Source organism: Protopterus annectens, chromosome 8.part0 (assembly GCF_019279795.1).
Source record: "Protopterus annectens isolate FY-2018-M chromosome 8.part0, PAN1.0, whole genome shotgun sequence".
NCBI classification, from domain to species: domain Eukaryota; kingdom Metazoa; phylum Chordata; order Ceratodontiformes; family Protopteridae; genus Protopterus; species Protopterus annectens.
The window spans coordinates 1,354,289,369-1,354,307,012 of NC_056741.1; the positions used below are offsets into that span (position 1 = coordinate 1,354,289,369).

Genomic DNA, 17,644 nt, shown 5'->3' on the forward strand with positions numbered 1-17,644 from the left:
AAATTAGTTATTATTCATAACTGAAACTTCTTCACTAAGCTGGATAATGCCACCCCTAGTACCATTTAATATAGGTGCAAGTTGGCTGGACCTATGCTCAATAACCTCTGTTTCAATTTTGTTAAGAAATTCAATTGGCTATCCCCTGTCTATAAATAAACTAATTAAATACTGAATCTACTCGAAAATAAGAGAATATGTTATCTTGGGATGTGAACTTAAATTTTTCTTCATGTCATCAGTGAAAATAATACCCCAAAATTTCCTAACAGTATTAACATGCTGGTTAGTAGTATTACTATATGAGATAATTAAAGAAAATTAGTTATTATTCATAACTGAAACTTCTTCACTAAGCTGGATAATGCCACCCCTAGTACCATTTAATATAGGTGCAAGTTGGCTGGACCTATGCTCAATAACCTCTGTTTCAATTTTGTTAAGAAATTCAATTGGCTATCCCCTGTCTATAAATAAACTAATTAAATACTGAATCTACTCGAAAATTTAATATTATCTGAAATGAGTCTAGATAGTCTGACTATTTGTCCCTTGACTACTGATTTCTTTTGGAACAGGGGGTGACTACTTTCAAAGTGTAAATAAGTATTATAAAAGGTTTCTTTTCTATAAATGGTAGAGGTATAGCAACCCTTAACTAAATCTTTGCCCAGAGTTAAATCCAAATAATTAATACTATTAAAATCAAATGCATGTGTAAAATTTAAAAAATCTCATAGAATTCTGCCATAACTTATAAAAATGCTGCCATTCTGCTCTAGTGCCTTTCCATAAAATCAACACATCATCCAAAAATCTAAAATAGCCATGCGTTAAAGCTAAAAGTTCTGGGGTGAAGAGGTTTTCTTTTCTCACATAGCTAAAAGAATATTGGCATAAATGGGGCCACAAGATACCTCCATAGCCACTCCTGAGGCCTGGTGAAAAAAATTCACCTTTAAATAAATCAACATCTACCATTATAAACTAAATGTTCTCAGAGTACTCTAAAGGATTCAACACTTCCAAAAGGTTCCAAGAATCTTTGAATATATATTTCTCTGACTGTAAAATATTTTTACATTTAAAATCTACATATTTTGCTAAGGGTTAGTCTTAAAACCCTTAGCAGAAACTATTGGTCTTAAAGGTGGGTCATGGGCATTTTTATGTATCTTTGGGATACCAAAAATGGAGGCAATCTTAGGCTTCTCAACATTCAAGTAATCCCAAACCTCATGCTCAATTTTACCCTGCAAGACCATATCCAACAACAGGAAATCAAACCTGGCAAAAGCCCTGTTAATTTCATTTAAAGACATCCTGTTGTGAGTATTCCCATGATTCAAAAGATGGAACATCTTGAATGAATATTCAGTACTATCCATAATGACCACCCCTCCACCCTTGTCAGGTTTCATAATACAAATATTTCTATTTCTAGCCAAACCAAAAATAAGTTCCCTTTGTTCTTAAGACAAATTGTCAGGCTTAATACTTCTATTCCTATTAAATATTAATCTGAATTGATTTTCACACATTTTTTCAAAAATTGCTACTATAGGATTAGCAAGGGTAAAAATGTACTCTTCCTACCCCCCCCCCATATAACCATCAATATCACTGAATTTTAAATTACAATTTCTATAAACAATTTCAATTGAATAATTGCATGCACCACATCTAAATTAAAATTAGGGATAAAAGTGAATCCCTTCGTGAATATACTCATGTGTAATTCAGACCAGACAGTCTGAGAAAGATTAAAAACCTGAAATGTGTCCAATGCATTATTGTCCACAATTAATTTTCAACTGCATTTACATAAATTCAATGGCTGTATCTGCCCTGGCCCCTGCCTCAAGGGTGGGAATCAAAGTTCCTTTGTTGGGGTTTCGGACCATTCCATGAGCCACAGTTGTAATTCTGTGGATGGCTGGTTATCCTCTCCAACCATCTGACTTGAGGTTCTAAAAAAAAAAAAAAACACTTCTTCCTCTTCAACTTTCTCATTGTGTTCATTCTAAGTTATACGTATTATATATTATATATATTATATTCCAAGTTGCCCTTTTCTTCCCCACCATACCTCCTTCATACTTGAGGAAAAATTCTTTGATGTCTGCTTGAGGTATAAAAATACCTCTGATGTAATGTTAAGTCTCAGTCCAACAGAGTTATTATCCTAAATCCTTCTAATTTTGCCAGTAGAGAAATAATCTACTCTACCCCCTATGTGCACTGAATTATTGGAAAAAGTCCCCACTGACCTTAGATGCATTAAAAATGATATCTTCTTTGGGAATAAACTTATTAACACTATAAAGTGATAGATGTAACTGTAATCCCGGAAAATCAATCTTAGCACTGCCAGCATAATTACCTTTAGTTATTTACACATTTACATCTTGTCAGATTCAAATCTATCTTCTGTTACAATCGTGGAGTCCATAGCTTCAGTTTTTTTTTTTTGATGGTATAAGGAATCTACCTTGTCAATCTCTATTAGATATGACTGCATTTTTCCCTTCTGAAAATCTGTCAGTCTACCTTTATGCATATGTCTTCTCTAATCCAACAGTATAAATGATCAGCTTTATTTTAGATGATACTTTCAGTTGAACTAAGTAATTACTAGTTCTTCCAGATGCTAGAGTCTGTTAAGTTACAATACATGCATTCTGTTAATGTTTTTTTGCAAGTAGTGTGTGTTAGATCGCTCATGTGCTTTCCAGCTTACTTTTACTAAATTACGTTTTAATTCCTTCTACTAAACTTACAATCTGTGAAGGACATTTGTATATCTACTTAAGCATCATATTTGCTTGCACTGTGGGACTTCTATGTATGCTTTCTATACCATGTCTAACTATGGATTCACAGTTGTTTACTGATAATCTTAATGTATGCAAAGTAACATATGATATGAATGTACGTATATACATATGTATTTATTTATTGATACTTTGACAGGTTCTGGCTGCAAAAATACAACCAACCAGTTAATTTACCTAATTTATAAAGTATCCAACAAACAAACAAACAAATAATAAAGGCATACTTTGCTCACAGGGTTAAAGCCTGGCTGCACATATACCCATTTGTGTATAAAATCACAGCAATAACAAAGGATGAATTGTGCTTATTGCCCTTTGCACTGCTTTTCCAAAATTCTGCAAACAGCCTAACAAAAGCCATTATATTGATAGATTGGGTCTCGATGATAAAACTATCAGGGAAACACAACACAGTGCATTCCTCGTATGACAGCTAGTTCTTGTGGACTAAGTTTTTTTCAAAGGTAAAAGTTATCAGAGAAAGAATGAGACCCTTCCTGAAACAGAAAATAAGTTGTAGAAAAACTTTTCTACTTAAAAAAATAATAAATGCATAAAAAATTGCTATCACAATTGTGATTTCTATTTCATTTTCCCATTAATTTGTGTGTACAAGGAAAGTATAATAGTCATAGAAATAGTATTTAACTATTTTGTATTACATACTGTTTGATTTAATTGTTATTACTATTGATGATTGCTAAGATTTTATTCTGAGTAAAGGTAGAAACCATACCAGTGATGAATACTGGTTCTCTCAGAAGACTGTGTGTGTACATCCTTCATTCATGCTGTAGGTACAAGTTTTCCTCCCCACTGCTCCATGAATACAATGCTGGTGGTGGGTGAGGCATGCCATTTCCTGTTCTTGACTGCCTAATGGAATACTGGGGATGACAGGATCATAGCTTTGCAAAATCTAGTGGGGTGCTACTCCCCATGTCACCACCAGTGGATAGCTTTGTAACTACTAATCTCAACCTCTTTCCCAGGGTACGGTAACATATCATTAGCTGCGCAGTCCACATTCCACCCTGGCTAACCCTCAGGATTCCAGGACTAGTGCTTGATCCTAGATTATCAGACTATAGAGAGATACTCTTCATTTAGGCAGCATACAAGATAAGCATTAACTTATCTGTCATGCAGTAGGTGTTTGGAGATAGTATTACCTGGGCACAACACAGATGTGACGTGCAGGTAACAAAGAATCAGATTAATTGTAATTGCTTATTTTATAAAGATCTGTAATCTAATACAATCCATGAAATCCTTTAGTGTTGCATTCCATGCAAAAGTGTTCCTAGTGAAAAGTTATGTTTAGAGAATTGTAGGATAATCCTAGCCAAAATATATGTGATTAACAGTTTTTACTGCTTCATAGATATGTGTCAACATTAAGTTACCATCAAAAAAGCACTACAGAACACAAGCATGACACCTCAAAGTCATCTGTGCTTTGATGTGTACAACTGCTGTAAAAGTAGCTTTCACTCACAAACAAGATTCATGGATACTTAGAAACGACAGGATCTGTATCGACACAGAAAGCAATATGAAGGCGTTCAATCCCTATCCACTGCTCTAGGGCTCATCAGTGAAGAAGGTATGCAAAAATGTTTCCCTGTACACTATGCAGCACACTTATGCGCCTCCAGCAGTTTGCAAATTGCTTCACGAGCAGCTTCTGTTTGAATTTCATAGTTACTTATTGCAAACCCAAGGAATATGGGTGTGGCAATACCAGCTACTATTCTTGGTGTACTAAGGGTTGTGTTGCACTAGAACATCACTTGCTTTAACTGTAACTGCTACACGAAAGAGATGCATACATGCCTGATTCATGTAATGACGACTTGGTCCACATCACTGCAGCTTCTCCATGAGGTTTGGGCAAGAATTTTAAGCAACATTTTTTAATGGAATTATATGTTAAACTTTATCTATTGATTTTGTCTTTAACTTTGAACAGTTATCAAAAATATGTCTAATAATCCAGAGGAGGCCTTTCCTGAACTATAGCACAGGTCACCACACAAGAGAACTAATGGGCCATTTGACTGCTGATAGCTGGCAGGCAGCAGAGGGCAAAAATATACATAAAGAAGAAATCTCTAGTGGAATTAATGCAAGTCAGATAGAGAGCAATTTCTTGCTTATCTTGAAATACAATAGAAAACAAAAGTTTCTCACCTAGTATTCTATGGAAGGAAGCCAGTACCCGTTCAACTCGACAGAGAATAGCATTAAGATCAACAGGGATGATGTGTGAAGTTTTGGTGTCCATTAATGTCCCTCTGTTGACTCCAGATGAATCGATGAACCAGCGTGAGGAGAAATCCCAGCCTGATTCAGCTGCTGACTTTATTTCCATCAGCAGACTTTGTCTTTGCTCTGTAATTATGCAGTTTTGAAGAATGATAGCATAAGTTAATTTCATAAAACAGTAGAGTATCCTATTTTAAGAAACTTGTAGTGAAGCTACAGCATACAAAGGCTTATTAATATAATTCAATATGCATCAGTATACAATTTATAAAAATTCAAACATATGAAGTTCATTGTCAGGAAATGATGGCCATTTCCCTGCCTGTTAGGTCCAAGCACCATACTTTCTGGAGAACATACATCACATCCTCCCTGCACTATCAACATCTTCTCAACTGTTGTGTAAAGCTGAATTCTTTTACTCAAACTGACATGCTGGAATACAGAATCTCTGATGTAACCATTTTCAGTCAGTATTTTGCCACATGGCAGTTCATCAAAAGGGAAATGTGGCACAATATAATTTAACATCAAGTTGGCCCAACCATGGAAAAAGAGTACTTGGTTTATTTGGAGAACTTAGCAGCCCATGTTTTCACTCTGTGTGAGTTAAAGGTTAAATATTTTAATGTGTGCCAGGGGGAGGGGGCAAGCTCTTCCCCACATGAATAAAAATGCTGTACAAAGTATACACTTTCAGAATATATCTGTGAGAAACTTTTCATACCATTGACAAATATTGATGAATTAACTACACAGCTTTATTTTAATCCTAGCACAACACAGTGCATACATGTAAACATACTGTAATACACAGCACATTGAGATAATACATGTAAAGATATTATAATACACAGCACAGTGAGATAATACATGTAAAGATATTATAACACACAGCACAGTGAGATAATACATATAAACATATGATAAAAGTAACGTGCTCCATTTATATAGCACTGAGTGAATCAAGCATTCCTTATTTGCTATTCAGTTTTGCTTCCTTAGCACTTTCCCCAGGTTCATCATGTGATATTCTACCAGCACTGTGTAATGCATTACTTTCAAGAAACTCTTTTGGGTATCTTTCAGCGCCTCCTATTTGCCTCCTAGATTGCCTGCTGTCATTATTCTCATAATTCCCTTGTAATCAGAAGACAGTACTTACATATTATCACAACCAGGTTGCAAAGAACTCGCACTTGATATACTGGCATGCCCTTCATGTGCTGACAAACGTGTTAATGTTATTTTGTGAAATTTGGTTCTTGGCAGCTTTCCTTACTTTTCCATTATGATGTAAGATTTCATTTCTGTACTAATTAAATGAACAGTGTCAGTGTCCCATCACAGTTAAGGAATTAACTTCTACACCATGGCATGTCGTGCTTCCACATCCATCATACATTTTGTTCTGTCTGTGAGTATTGTCCGATGCCAATTTTAAAATTATAGCCATCTCTGAAATGGTGTTTTGCCCCTACATGACATCGGGTAAAATTGCATTGAATTTTACTGTCAATCATGTCAACATACTGAGTGTATCCATATACTGTAATGGATGCCTCAAAGGTCATGCGTGCCTTCTCGCCGATTAAACAGTTGGGATGCACCCCACAGTATTCCTTAAGTGATGTCAGCGATGGCTAAAAAAGACGTATGCACACACTTTCTTCTTAATATTTTTGGTTTAATAAGCTGTTTTACACATAACACATTTTGTAAACTTCTGTTTGTGATTATAACTACAAATTTCTGTACGTACATTTTCTGGCACTTGTTTATTGTAGTTTCTCAAAACTGTATGTACAAGCATGACTTGTTTTGAATGGGGTTGAGATAATATTTTCGCTTTACCAACCTATTTTACACGCAAAAATGTGTCATACTTCTGTTTGACTGTCTTTATTACTAGAAATTTCGATACTTACCTTTTCTGCGACCTCTTCATTGCGGTTTGTCCAAACTGTATGCACAACAGTGAGTTTTTTGCAACCTGGTTACAATAATATGCAAGTACCCAGAAGACTCCATTAGTACCCTGAATTTCACAGCAATTTTTAAAGGCCACTAGTGAAATACGAATTTAACTATATGTCAAACTATTATTTATAGTGAGCATGTATTGTGAAAATATGCATAATTTCCATATTTTATTAACATTTAAAAAATAATTGAATGGATCATGAGTATTTTAGTTTAACCTAAAAATAAGCAAAATAATTTCTGCAGACACTGACATTTTCTAAAGCACAAAATACATACATACATACATATATTTCAGGCATAGGTAATAATGCCCTTCTAGCCTGCCAATATACCAAAACACTTGTTCCCATAATGTGTCCAGGCTGTTCTTAAAAATATCTAAATTTGGTAGTCTGTTCCATGCATCAGCTACTCTGTCAGAGAACCAATTAGTATACTTCTCATTCCTATAGAATCTTCTACACGGGTTGTCTGATGATTCTCTAGCACTTTTTGATAACCCCAAACATTCGTAGAGGTAGTTGTCTCTAAATGCCCTATAAACCTCAATAAAGTCGCCTCTTAAATATCTGTATGAGACATTGTGCATGTTCGGATATTTTAGTCTTTCATAATAACTTAAATTTGTACATCTGTGGATGCCCTTGGTATATTCCCCCTGAACTCTTTCCAGTTTACTCATGCTTGTTTTCTTATAAGGTTTCCATATTGTTATTCCATACTCAAGTCGGGTCTAATGTAACTAACAAACAATGACTTTGTCATTTCTGATTTCCCTAATCTTTATAAATCTTGTTATACAACCTATAGTTCTATACCTGTCATTAACCAATTGATTGATATGATTAGAAATACTCAAAGCTGGATCAACTCACATAGAATCGAGCATTTCCCTTACTAAATTCACAAGACAGAACATATAAAACATTTCTGAATTTCAGACAGTTTGCAGTTCTACCTGGCAGTCAATGCAGATGATTAAGATTACATGGTGTTAACAAGCATCTTTCTGTTGTCCAGGTTTTTGATTCCCTTAGCCTCTATTTGCCTTCAGTCACATAAGTTAATTAGAGGTATAGCTAGGGTGCAGCAAGGTGGCACCCATTCAGGGCGCAAAGTGTTAGGAGGCACAATCAGCAGATCCCCATCAATCTTCAGTGTATTAATAGCATTCAGACATTAATGGCAGTATTGCACTTGCAGTCAGAACTGCTGTGTGTGTATATATATGTGTGTGTGGCATAAACTGTAGCAGCTGCTTATTTCAAACGTAGCAAGTAGTTTGCTTGAAGGGATTTTTTTTCTTTCATTCATTTTTTTGTTCCTCAAATTAAAGTTCTGGGGGAAGCCAGATTGGGGGGTGGCACTAGGTGCAAGAATAGCTAGCTATACCTCAGCAGACAGTGCTCCTGGACTGAGTGTGAAAAAAATACTTGACGTTAGTTACTAAATACAAACAAAAAAATAAATAAATAAATTCCACCTTTGTCTTAGATTCAGTTCTGCTGTATTTAATGATATCTTAGGACAGAAAATTTTCTGGAGAAAAATTTCATTGATTATACTAGTTTCAACTGTGTTTACAGTTTAGGGAATACTAGTACTCAATTGATGTCTGGTTATTTTATATTGATTTTGGCTTAAAAGCTTAGGATGCACCATTAAAGTATAATTATGGTCAGGAATTAAAAAATGTATTTGATTATATTTTTAGCTACCACATACAGTAATGATGCCCTTAAATTGTTAGTATCATTGTATCTTTTGTCCAAATAAATGAAACTACTGGGAGGCCATTCCACTATAAAGTACAATTGTATAAATTGCACTTACCCAAAACAGCTGGTATTTGATTTCCTCACTGCTGCACTTGCCTTTAGGCCAGGGGTGGGTAATTAGTTTTCCCAAGTGACCACATGAGAAACTGGGACTGTTTTGGAGGGCAGGATCAATAAGGTGAACTCAGAAAAAAAATGCTATTCTAATAAGCCAAAACTAAAGTACAATAAAACTGTATTCACAGTAAAGCAGGAAACATCATAGCAGCATTAGTATAAATGCACAAGCAAATACTTATGGTAGATATACTATGAACAGTAGCAGACATTTTATATTGTAAATTAAAACATACATTAATGGCTCACTACATGCTGCTACATAAGTAGGGTTGCCACCCCTTCGTTTTTTTTCCGGACTATCCGGAAATCAAACTGGTTCTCCGGTAGTCCAGAAAACACTGTACAAACTCTGGTATTCTGTTTCAAAAAGGAAACAGACTATCGGAGTTTGTAAATCGGCTGATTTACTATGCTTTTTTTACAGAAAAGCATAGTAAATCAGCCGAAAGCAGGCAGCAGGAATGAAAAAAGAGGGTGTTCCCCGCCGAGTGATGTCATCGCTGTGTCACAAAATGGGCTGAGTGTGGCGGGAGAGGGGGTGGGTGGGCGAGGTTAGTGGTGACGCGAGGGGTGTGGCTTTACTCCGGTTTTAGCCACAAAGGAAGGTGGCAACCCTATACATAAGCATCTGGGAAGTAAGACTGCAGTCCAAAAATGATGATACCCCCTTGAAACACATTTATCCTTATCACTCAAAAATGTTTTTGGGCAGACTGAAATTTTGAAGAGAAGGTAGACACCTAACAATGTCTAGGATAGAACTTTACAGAACCGGAGCACAAACTGAGAAGATTTTGCTTCCGTTTTTGAAAAAGTGAAACACACGTGTAAAGATAGCTAGATAGCAGAAAAAAAGTACAGAGGTTCATTAGGAGATGTGAAGAAAACAGCATGAGTGAAAAAAACAGAACGAGCAAGTAAAGGTCAGTAACCACAATAAATAAAAAACTTATGTTAGACAGCTGAGACAGAAGAATAAGGTTAGGTGATTATGCATATTCTTAACTCCATTCCCCTGGTGCATGTGCACTGCAAACAGCCCACTGCAGGTGCAGACATCTGCAGAACTGCTAAGCTTGACTAGGATAAGAAGCAGTCCTTCTTTGGGCTCATGCCCTAGAGCCCTGCCCTTAAGCAAAAAGTGTACAATTGTGGCTTTAACCTAGTTGGATCTTTGGAGCTTCTGTAGGAAGACCTGTACTAATTACTCCTCCAGGGATGGCATAACCACACCCATTTACTCCCCTCACCTGCCCTCTTTTTAACGTTCCTGATGTCTTTATTCTGCCAATTTACTATGCTTTTCAGTTAAAAAAAAGCATTGTAAATCCGCCAACTTAAAGTCAGACAGTCTGTTGCTTTTTTTAAACAAAATACCAGAGTTTAAACAGTGTTTTCTGGACTACCAGAGAATCCGTTTGATTTACAAATAGTTCAGAAAAAAAAAAACAGTGTAAGTTCTTGCAATCAGCAAGTGTTTTGTCTGACTTCTCATGGGCTGGTCAAGGACAGCCAAAGGGCTGGACATGCTCTGGAGGCAGTACAAGGTCCAGGTCTGTTATAGGCTATATTGGTTGTGTCTCACACAAGACACAACAACTGGCCAGTTTCCAAAAACTATGACTCTCTCCCACACTTCCAATCCGTCTACTGATTGGATGGCCCTGGAGAGGGAAAATCAACAGTTGGAGAGGAAAATCTTCAGGACTTTCTTGCCTAAAAGTTAAGAAGTAGCATACTCATCCTGAATTAAATAAACAGAAAATAACCATCAAGCTATTTCCCAGCAAAAACTATATATAGTCCTAAGGGGATTTTGGGTGAGTGAGGATACAGTCCCTAAGGAAGACCAGATAAGGTTCCCCCATCATAAGAGCTTGCAGCTCAGAATCTCTTCTTGCAGATGTCAGAACAATGAGAAGAACAGTCTTCCGTGTAATGAACCTTAAAGCTGCTTGATGTGCAGGTTCAAATGGTAATGAAGTTAACTTTTCCAGCACAAATTTAAGATATCAGGAAGAACAACCTGCTTGTGTGTTGGTCTCAGGCATAACACTCATTTCAGAAAATGTTTTAAAAAAAATTGAAAGTGGAGGATTCACAGTCAGACATGCAGAAATGGTCACAAGATGTACCTTGATAGAAGACTACAAAAAGGTAGAGGCTTACTTACTCACACAAATGTTTGTGCACTAGTGGTACATAATGTCTGATTGGGCCCTGGTTATTGGTGAGGCACCACATTTTTATTTATTTATTTATTTTACATTTATTTACCAGGAAAATCTGACTGGGCAGGCTGCCTGTTTTCAGCAGAGGCCCGAGGAGAAAAGCTCCATTGTTAACAGTACAAGATTATAAAAAACAGGAAGAATGTATTACAGTAGGTGTACAATAGAAAGCTTATCTTAATACATTATAAAACTGTTGTCATACAAAATTTGCAGTGGTTATATTTAGTGGTAGTTGTATATAATAATATATAACACATTATACAGTGGACCAAGATACATTCAAATACACAGTGACAGTGATAACACTTCAAAATAAGAAAGAATAAGAAATAGAAGTAAAAAAGCTGAGCCTAACCTGAATATGTTAATGATGAGTAGCATAGCTTAGTTTTAAAACAAGGTAAGTGAACACGAAAGGTGTTTCACTTAGTACTATATAAGGTCAATGTAACATACAATTACAGGATTTAATTTTAGGGTAGTGAAATATAATAAGAGAGTATACATACAGTTAAAAAAGACTCTACTATTAGACACAAAGGATAGTGCTAGCCTTATGTGAATAACATCCTGGGGGTGACTTTATATGTAGGACACATGCATTGCAGAAATGTCAGTATGTATTGTATAAGTAGTTTAGCCTGGGTCGGAACAGGTGCATATCCATGAGCTAGCTAAATGGCATTCTAGATTTTTGCAATGTAGTTGGAGTACAGGGAGTCACCTGAGTTATTTTTACTTCTGGTAACATCCATTAGTGATTTATTATTGGATCATAGTAAGTGTTTACTTGAGTATTGATTTAATAGGCCTTGTAGAGGTTAGTAAAATATTTGATGGGCCATATTAAGTTGGTTAAGGAATGATGAGACCTAAAGACTGAATCAGTTGCAAACTTTGCTATTTTGTTGTAACACGTGTTTATTTTGGCTAAGTCAGATTTGTTGAGATTCATGAATATGGGGTATCTGTAGAGCAGTGTGGAGACTATGTGAGTTCTGGCAAAAATGGTTTTAGTATTATTGGAAAGGTATTTTTTGCATCTGTATGGAGTATAGAAAACTTCTTCCACTTGCGAATATAAGAATTTTAAGTAGCAGGTTTTCTTGCCTCCTTTAGTATCTGCTGCATGTTATCTGGAAAACAGATTCCAAAAAGGTACTAGAAATTAAGCATCTAGGCAGTTAGTTGAAGATGTTTGAGTTTGGGATTTATCAAATCCCCCCATCTTGTGTGAGTAGGTCCATTTTATGAGGAAGCTTATGGTAGTTTCCCTTGGCCAGTTCCATAAGAAGGGATAACCAGTGGTACATGGGCCAAAAGAGGGGTCACCACAATTACCCTGGATATCAGTGGAAAGAGGGGAAATGCATAAAGGAATATTCCTGTCTATGGAAATGAAAAAGCATCTGTTTTCCAGGCTTGTTTTCATGGAGTCCTGGAGCAGAACCTACTGAGTTTTCTGATTTGAAAGGATGCAAATAAATCCACTTGAGGTGTCCCCCACAACTGAATTGATTCCTGGAAGACCCCCCTCCTTATTCAATTTCCATTTGTCATGGTCTGTCTTTGTCCTACTCAACTTATCTGCCACTATATTTTGCTCTCAAGGAATGTAGAAAGCTAGGAGGATTAAAGTGTGTTGAAGAGCTACCTTCCAAGCAATCATAGATAGCTTATAACCACAACTCACTCCAGAGATCACAGCACCTGTAATGTGGTTCGCTGAAGAAAAAATTCACAAAACTCAAAAAAAAAGTTACTCTTTAAAGGCTAATGGTAGCCGAGCCGCTAGAGATATGAGATATTTATTTCATTGTGATTGTGTTATTAAATTTACTAGATTTTATGTACGTTTTGTGAATTTTTTCTTCAGCGAACCACATTAGAGGTGCTGTGATCTCTGGAGTGAGTTGTGGTTATATTCACTTATCTATCGGGTTTTTTTTTAATCAGAGACCTTGCCTATTGGTATGATCTTGTGCTCCCTTTTTGTGCTGTCAGTAATCACCAGGAAAGCTCCTAAGGACTATAGATGATGAAGAGATTTTAAGGCATGGGAAACAGCCAATGACTCTTTTATATTTATGTGCTTTGGTCTGTCTAAATTACATAGGCCTTGCACCTCTACCCCATTGAAAATGTCATCCAAGCGAAATCTGAAGTGTCTGTAGTTGCAGACTGACTTGGGGGCAGGGGAGAAAAGGGGAGACATGTATATGCTTGTATTTGTAGTCTTCACCAGAGCAGTTCCTTTTTTACAAAGCTCAAGATTGGAATCTGAAATTCCAGAGGATACAAATGTTAAGTCTATGTGTTTTTTAGATACACTTGAATCTTCCTCATGCGTAACCTGGAGAGAGGAATTATGAGAATCACAGATGCCATGAACCCCTGGATCTTGAAGAAATTCCCTGGCTGAATACTGAGACTGAGTTGAGAAGCTTAGGAAAGTTTATAGATAAAAATCCACCCTCTCCTGCATCAAAGAGTCCTTTTGCCGCACAGTGTCTATAAGACATCCTAGAAAGATACTCCTGTGTGACCGGGTCAAGAAATTCTGAATGTTTGTAAGGTATCCCTGATCGGTCAGAAGAGATGAAACCCATGTTCATGAATTTTGACCTCTGGGAAAAGACTCTGCAAGTATTAGAAGTCATCTAAATAAGAAAAAAAATGTGAATGCCATTGGGTTTTCTAGCAATCAGCTATGAATGGAGCAAGACACCTTGGAAGCCGTAGATAACTGAAAAGAAGAGAACTGATAACGTGATTCAGGCACAGAAAATCTGAGACATTTCCTGAAGTCTTTGGATATGGGAATGGAATGTGGATTGCATGCATCTTTTAAATCTAGTGTTACCATAAAGCTTCACTGGGAAATGAGAGGTAACAGACTCCGAAGGGTCAAAATCTTGAATTTTGGAACTTCCACATACAAATTTAGGAAGAAAGATCTAGAAATGGTTTCCAAGAAAACTTTTTTCTTGGTACCAGGAACATTCTAAAATAGTAGCTTTTGCCCCTTTGATTTAATGGCACTTTTTTATGACTCTTAGAGTAAGTAAGTGCTGAAGAACCTGAGGGAAAAAATCTGCTTGATTTAGAGGGAGTGGAGGAATTCCACTGACAGTATTCTTTTTTGTATCCGGCGCCAACTATCCTGAACTACCTTTAACATTCATGATTCTGACCTAATCTGTTGGCAAAGAGTAATGTGCAGAGTCAGTTGTTGGGACAGGTTTTGAGGGATTTGGGAGGGAGGAGGGGGTGGGGGAGGAATGCTGGCACAGTCATTCTGAAATTGTAGTGTGTCCCATATTTGGAAAGGATCTCTGTTTCTTATTGGTCCCCTCCTGACATCTCTTTTTGTTTCCCTGTTTGGCCTGAGAAAGCAGGTATTGCTTGTTTTTTTTTCTTAGACATGAAAGAGGATCTGGGAGATTTATAAAGGGGGGAGGGGTCTTAAAAAACTCTCTGAATTAATTTCCCTCTCATCAAATTGTTGGGACCTGAGTAGCAGTTGGTCCAAATAAAACAACATTATCAAAAGCTGAATTCAAAATTTCAGACTTAACTTCAGAAAAGTTTTGATTACGCACCCAAGCATACCTCCTCAAAACAGTAGCAGACACTAAGGTGGTACACACAGTGTCTGCGCAGTCATACATACTCTTAAGCCATGTTTAGATACTTGGAAATGTTGGAAACAATAGAACTGAGACAGACACTACCTTCAGGGAAAGAGTGGTAGCTAGATCTCTCAAACTGTTACACAAAAAAGGACATCCATATTTGGGTCTGATAGTTAAGAATTCTATGCACCAAAGTGGAAGAAGAAAAAAGTCTCTTAACAAATCTGTCCAAAATTTCCCCCTTCTTGTCCACTCTGGAAGACTTACTGTGAGTCTGTAGAGGCATGAATACAGATATATGGATGAATGTGTGTATATGTTTTTAAAACACCTTTATTGAATTATCACTTATGATATTGGCAAATTTATACTTATATAAAAGAAAACCATATTGAATCATTCAGTTACAAACATTACACATCACATATATCCTTCTGTACAATATAATCATCTCAACATTATATAAATTGGGCAGTTACTGCCTTCTCTAAAGCCTCATTCCTCCTCCAAAAAGTTTTTTTCTGCACTTCCTCTTCTTTTATCTCTGTTACAATATTCACCACTTCAAGTACGTTGGTTTAGGCTTTGATTTCCATTTTCTAGGAAATGCTTTTTTGGCAGCCATCAGAATTAAACTTAACAAGGCATTACTATGTCTAAGCAATTCAGATCCTGTATCCCAGCTCAAAAAAAAAAAAATAAATAAATAATTTCCTTAGTTACATCAATTTGCTCAGCAAGTATTTCTGACACAGTAGTCTGTAAGGAATTTTTAAAGTCTGCCAGCTCATTATACCCCAAAACATATGTTCACAGTTATCTCTTTCTTCCCCATCATACTTCCAACATTTGACATCTATCTGAGTTAAAATTCTTTGGAGTCTGCTTGGAGTATAAAAATGTCTATTGAAACACTTGTATGAAAAAATCCTAACTCTTCTAGACTTTGTTGCATATTTGGGAGCCATACATATGCTCTCCCATTGTTTCTTTATGAATTGCTTATCCAATCTCTCTTCCCTATCTTTTCTAACCACCTGTGATTGATTCCTATAGTTATCATACACTATATTTTATATTCCTTACTAATTATCCCTTTTTAACTAGAACTACTGTTCGAGATTCAACTAAAAACTTACCAGTGCAGGTCTTTCAGTTAGGATTCCCCTATCATTTTCTCTTTGCCTATACCTTGATATCAGTCCTGATAGGGAAAGCAGTCTCTAGCCTGCAGTCCAAATGTCATCTTGGCCTCTTTCCATTTTGTTACCTTTCTCTCTCTAATTTTTGTTCCCAATGCCTTGGTTTCCTTTGACAGATTCTGCCACTAAATTCCAGCCCCCTCTTCCATATTCTCTGTATCCCTAATTGCAGTCATCCCCATCAGTAGAATCTTCCTCCATTCCCGTCTTGGTTTAGTTCTTAGAATACTTTTTGCTACTTTATGAATATAATATTCTGTATAACTGATGTTATTCTACTTCAGGATGCATATCCAAAATCCCACTCTCTCCATATTTCTTGAATTTCCTCCCTGTTTCATCATCATCTCTTTCCACTCAAATTATAACTTTCTGCTTGTGTTAAGTATAAGAGCATTAAATGTGTAAGTCTAAAATATCCCTTCAAATCAGGTAATCCTAAACCACATTGTTCTATTTGGGGGATTAACCTTGTCCTACTTGACTCTTGTCTTCTTCCTCTCCCATACAAATCATTCAAGTCGATATTAATTACTGTCCACAACTTGTCCTCCAGTTGACAAAAATATATCTGACCTATGTATAAAACAAAAGGGACTACAAACATTTTACTGCTTGTATCTTGCTATCCATACCCATAGACATGAGCTTCCAGTTTCTCAGTTTTTATATTATTTTTTTATATTATTTTTGTTTAATGTCTTCCCACATAGCATTAGCTGCCATAACATAATCCTTTTTTAATCCATACTCCTAAATACTTCATTTTATCGTGTCTATTGCTGAACTAATTTGTGTATGGGTACATAGTTTACAGATATAGCCTTTGTTTTATGTTCATTAATTTTATATAAAAAAATGTGTAACTGTCTCAGAATGTTCCACAACACTGAGACGTCTTTTTATGGTTTTATCAAGTACAAAATAATGCCGTCTGCAAATAAAGCTAACTTTTCTTGATAACAGTAACAATTATATCCTTGAATTTCTTAGTCTCTTATTTTCTTTGCCAATGGTTTAAATATATTGCAAATAACAAAAGGGAAAGAGGACACCCCTGCCTAGTTCCTCTGTTCAAACACAACTTACCAGAGAGGAACCCTCTCACCTTGATTTGTAACTCTGATCTATCATATATCTTCCTAAGTAATCTTATTATTGTATCAGGAAATGCAAATGCTTCCATTACCCTACTCATAAAATCACAGCTTACTCTGTTGAATGCTTTCTCTGCATCAAGATCCACATCAGTATTTTCTTACATTCTGCTTTCCTCTAGAGCATCATTGTTCGGTTATGATTTTCAATTGTTTGCCTCCCCTTCACAAAGCCACTTTGATCCATATCGATTTTGGCAACACCTTTGCCATTCCTTTAGCCATTATAGACATAAACATTTTATAATCATTGTTTAAAATTGAAATGAGACTATATGCAGTTGGATTTTATGGGTCTTTACTGTTTTTAGGTATTAGTCACCACCACATCTTTTTTTCCAGGATGTTGGTGGCTTCCCTCCTTTTAAAATACTGTTAAAGCCTACCAGATCATTATCACTTTCATCCATACTTCCCCAAGAATACC

The 17,644-nt window shown here is 36.2% G+C and overlaps 1 protein-coding gene across 1 annotated transcript in view; it reads right to left on the reverse strand.

Annotated features, from left to right (window-relative positions):
* The window catches only part of TREH (trehalase), a 341,626-nt gene that overhangs the window by 174,340 nt on the left and 149,642 nt on the right, over positions 1-17,644 (reverse strand). Inside the window, exon 10 of the mRNA XM_044079440.1 lies at positions 5,031-5,231. Coding sequence (XP_043935375.1) covers positions 5,031-5,231 — 201 coding nt within the window. The remainder of the gene's footprint in view (positions 1-5,030; positions 5,232-17,644) is intronic.